At 30.8% G+C, this 4,532-nt stretch overlaps 1 protein-coding gene across 1 annotated transcript; it reads right to left on the bottom strand.

Annotated features, from left to right (window-relative positions):
* Nucleotides 1–1,162: 1,162 nt before the first annotated feature.
* On the bottom strand, nt 1,163–3,842 carry LOC113381828 (the record flags this gene model as incomplete). Its single annotated transcript, XM_026620498.1, has 2 exons — nt 1,163–1,392; nt 3,745–3,842. Coding segments are annotated over 2 exons (328 nt in total), but the record flags the coding sequence as incomplete, so codon positions are not given.
* Between the last annotated feature and the right edge of the window lie 690 nt (nt 3,843–4,532).

Below are 4,532 nucleotides of genomic sequence, written 5' to 3'. Positions count from 1 at the left end.
ATTTAATTAATTCTTATGGAGAGCCGACAACCGCTGAACCTGCCTTCCCAAAAATTTAATGAGTTCTTCATATTGTCGATATAAGTAAAATGTTTTTTGAATTATTAAAATCGAACGCTCTGCTCTTAAAAACTGAGTTACCGTTTTTGGCACTTTTTGCCTCGTATCTTCGGAACGGCTAATCAGCACGTCTCCTTATCAATACAAATCAAATGTTTTTTTTAATTATTCGAATCAGTTGATCGGCGTTCTCGAAATAGCCGACGAAAATTTGTATCCGAACACACACACACGCACACACACACACATACATCCATTTTTTTCTAAGGTATGCCAAAATATTCAGAGACCTCTGAAACGTAAATATATATAAAAATTTTAATTTTCGATTTTTTTGCGATTACTATAACTTGCCCTACGGGAAATTAATAAATAAAATGAAATCAGGAAATAATTTATAATAATACTAATACAGAAAATAAATATGCATATCTATGAATAAAATCATAGACAAGAAATAGAAAAAAAATGCTTTACACCAATCAGAACTATTAAATGTTCCATAAGCAGTATTTGGCACTGCTCAATACTAATAACAATATCATTTATAGGCAAATCATTGATTGTCCATATTATCCGAGATATATCAAATTGTTGATAATAAACGCTTTTAAGATACAATTACACGGTCGCCTTTCTAATTGAGATATTTTAGCAATGCCCACAGGTATAATGCAGCTTGACATCAGGCAAGTGAGGTATCAAAATTTGAACATTTGATTAAAGCCCCGTAGCCATGAACTTTTGCTTTAATTTTTCTTTTTTTTGTTCTTTTACATTAATCAGAACTATTACATATGCTGTATTTGGCACTTTAATACTAATAACAATATCATTTATCCATTGATTGTCTATATTATCTGAGATATATCAAATTGTTAATAATGACGCTATTAAGATACAACTACACGATCGCCTTTCTAAAAGAGATTTTTTAGCAATGCGCAGAGCCCCAGCGGTATATTGCAGCTTGACATCAGACAAGGGGGGTGCCAAACTTTGAACATTTGATTGAAACCCCATTTGCTTTATCACTTAATGACTACTTGTTTTACTATCACTAATTACAAAAAATATCATTATATACCTTCACCTCTTTGCCTTAATAATTATCCAGCGTGTCATCGGGTCTGAGTTTTTGTTTTCTGATGTCGCTCTCCGAATCCTCGATGGACTCCGCCTCCCTAAGACTGGTCAGCGCTTGCTGGTCGTGAACCGGGGTCGTCAGGGTAATCGCGGGTGGTGTCACGCTCACCTGGGGAATCACCGTTGTTTCCGGAACAATGGATGTTGTTGGAAGACGCTTGCGGAATTGTACTTTACGTGGAGGTGCTAGAATTAATTTGCGTATTTAGTAATAATATTCTCTTTAATATTCTATGTAGGTTTGATAGCACATAAATTATCTGTTTACTAAATTGACCATTCGGCTCGAATAGATCGAAAAGTATGTTGTTAAGAGATAGATTAAAAGTGTGTAAGAAGTCCGTGATCTACCGAGATGCTGCCGAACTCTATTAAAACACTTGCACTTTATTTATATTGTCGAAGGACCAGATATACTTAGACAGTGGCTATATCAGACCGAATAAAAGAATAATAATAAATGTTTAATTATTGTATATTTGAATGAAAGATTAAGATTTATAGATGATATGTTAGATGATTGCTTTGAATGTTGATTTAAGACTTGTTGCTTAGTTGAGTATTAGTTTATGACTGACGTTAACTAGATGATATTGAAGTTAATACTAACTATAAAGATTTTACAATTTTATATATTTTTCTGATTGGCCCATTTTGTGGAATTAACGACATTCCCTTACAATTTTGGATCCAATCAGTGGCTGTTACATTCATCAACCGATCAGGTATTGGTCGGTGATTGCATGATACGTAGAATTAAAACAGGGTACAGGTAATCCGAGTTTCTTAGAAATATAGATTAATTGCAGGATGATATATTTAGGGACAGGTGATTAAGTTTCTTAGAAAAGTGGATTAATAGTATGATGATAGATTTAGGGACAGGATGCGTGACATAGAAAAAGATTATTTCATAGTTCTAAATTATATAATAAGGGATGAGGGTTTATTATCGCTATCCTGTCTGACGGTAATAAAATATAATTAGACCAGGGTTGAGTAAGGCGTTAACATTATCTATCACTTGTTTTATATTAAAAATCTATATCAGATTCAATTTTCAGTCCATTTAGAGCGCCTATAGGTATGTCTGACTGACTTTTCAATTGTGAATACGTATGTATTTATTTAACTATTGTTCATAAATATATGGTTTGTGCTGATTGCTGTTCATAAATAAACTAGTTGAAAGTTGCATTTAGCCTTGAAGCAAGTTGCATGGACTTTCCGAAATGTGTAAGAATTGACCTAATCAACCGAAATTGAGATTTATATATTTAGATGAAATTTTCAACTATTTATTTCGAAAATGAAGTTATCGCTATCAATTAAATCTAAACGATTTCTAATAGAATTTTCTCAAACACATTCAAATTATCTGTAATTATATTAATTATATTACAGAGACTAGTGCTTGTATGTCCTAAAAATGTAGCTCAATATTTTAAATTTTAATAAATTGATAATGTTTGACTCATCACATTCCAAAAGCAATTTTTGACACAAATTTTGACTATAATGTTTTTTTCAATCTTTGGTGGATTTTTAAAATTAAACTACTTTTCGTAAAAACGTAAAATTTTAGTATATTCTTCAAGACTATAATATCTTTAACCATAAGAAGTTTCATCAAACAATTTTTTTCTGCAGTTAATTACGAGTTTACGACTCGTCCGATCTTTGTCCAAAACTAACAGACACGGCTCTCAAATAATATCTTTCGAATAGTTTTTTGAATTTTTAAAATCGATTCAGAATTTTTGGCTAAAACGTGGACAGAAAATTTTTCACTTTTCTGCTAATTACAAAAAACGGCTCAGCCGATCGTATCAATAATCAAACCGACGCGAGTGCTTATCAAGTTTCATTGAATGATTTTTAAGTTTTTAATATCGATTCAACTGTTTTTGAGAATACGTTGGTTTATGGTAAAAATGTTCACATACACGCACACACATGCACATACTTTTTTCAAATTTGGTCTCATTCGATTCAGAATGGCTTGAACCGTCGAGAAATATAGATTTAGCGAATCAAATTCTTTGGTGAAAACAAACTTCTACAGCGGGAAGTTAATAATTAAAGAAACTAATTTAATTTAATTAATTTTAAATTGTTAATTTGCTAGTTTTATTTATTATTTATATATTTCAATTCGTTTTTCGTGCACCAAAAACGATGTTTACTATAATGTATAATTTATACGACGTTTTTGAAGCTCAAATTTTGCATTAACTGCATATTTGAAAATTAAATAGTATTAAATTGTGCAGTATTGCCATAAATTTATCAAAGTAATTTTAAATTTTCTGAATTTAGATTTGAAACTATATCATGCTAACATAATTATTTCTGTGTAGCTTTGAATATAATTTTTTAGAAATCTCTTATATACAGGATGATATTTAAAATAGAATTTGTTTTCAAGGAAAATATCAATGTTTTTTATAATAAAGGATATTTTATAAGAATAAAATTATCATTCCATAGATTTTAATAATTTTTTGTGGCTATTCAAAAGCTCAAGATAATATTTACCTTCCGTAGGACTGGCAACGTTATTGGAAAGCGCAGTTGTGGTTTCCTGACTGACTGTTGTTGAGGTAGATTGCTTTCTTCTGAATAAGTTTCTTCGTCTGTAAATCAAAATAATTTATAAATTTTCACTAAAATGAAAATTCTAATTGATAACCTTGTTTCACAAATTTGTCTGGACAAAACTTTAGCTTAATTGTAACATAACGTAACGTAACATAACGTAATTGATTGATTGATTGAGGAGACGTGCTGATTAGTTTTTGGCAGAGGCAAGTCTAGTCGGTTCGAAGATACGGCGCAAAAAGTGCCAAAAACGTTCACTTAGTTTTTAGGAGAACAAAGTGTCCGATTTTAATAATTCAAAAAAATTTCTTGTATTAAAAGATGAACAACTGATTGAGTTTTTGGGAAAGTAGATCTAGCGGTTTAGGAGATCTAGTAGAAAAAGTAAAAAAAGCCATTTGGCGAGCAAAAATGATCATGAGACATATGCACATCAAAGTTTATAAAGTGTAACGAGCAATGCAAATTCTGTATGTTAGTTATCATATAAAAAAATATTTAGTCAGATTCGTAACAGACTTGTTTTTTAACTTTTCTTAGGGTAAAATCAAAAAGTCCAAAAATAGCAATTGTTGAGAGAAACACCATTTGAGTAGAATATTTCAAAAAAAATCGATTTATTTAGATGAAGAGTCGTGCTGATTAGTTTTTGGCAAAGGCAGGTCCAGCCATTTCAGAGATATGGAGAAAAATGTGTAAAGAATATCAGTTTTTGAGAGAACGGA

This window comes from Ctenocephalides felis, unplaced genomic scaffold, assembly GCF_003426905.1.
Source record: "Ctenocephalides felis isolate EL2017-DRISC unplaced genomic scaffold, ASM342690v1 CF-g0.4_SCAFFOLD_03089, whole genome shotgun sequence".
Classification (NCBI taxonomy): Eukaryota; Metazoa; Arthropoda; class Insecta; order Siphonaptera; family Pulicidae; genus Ctenocephalides; species Ctenocephalides felis.
This window is presented reverse-complemented; position numbering and strand designations above follow the sequence as displayed.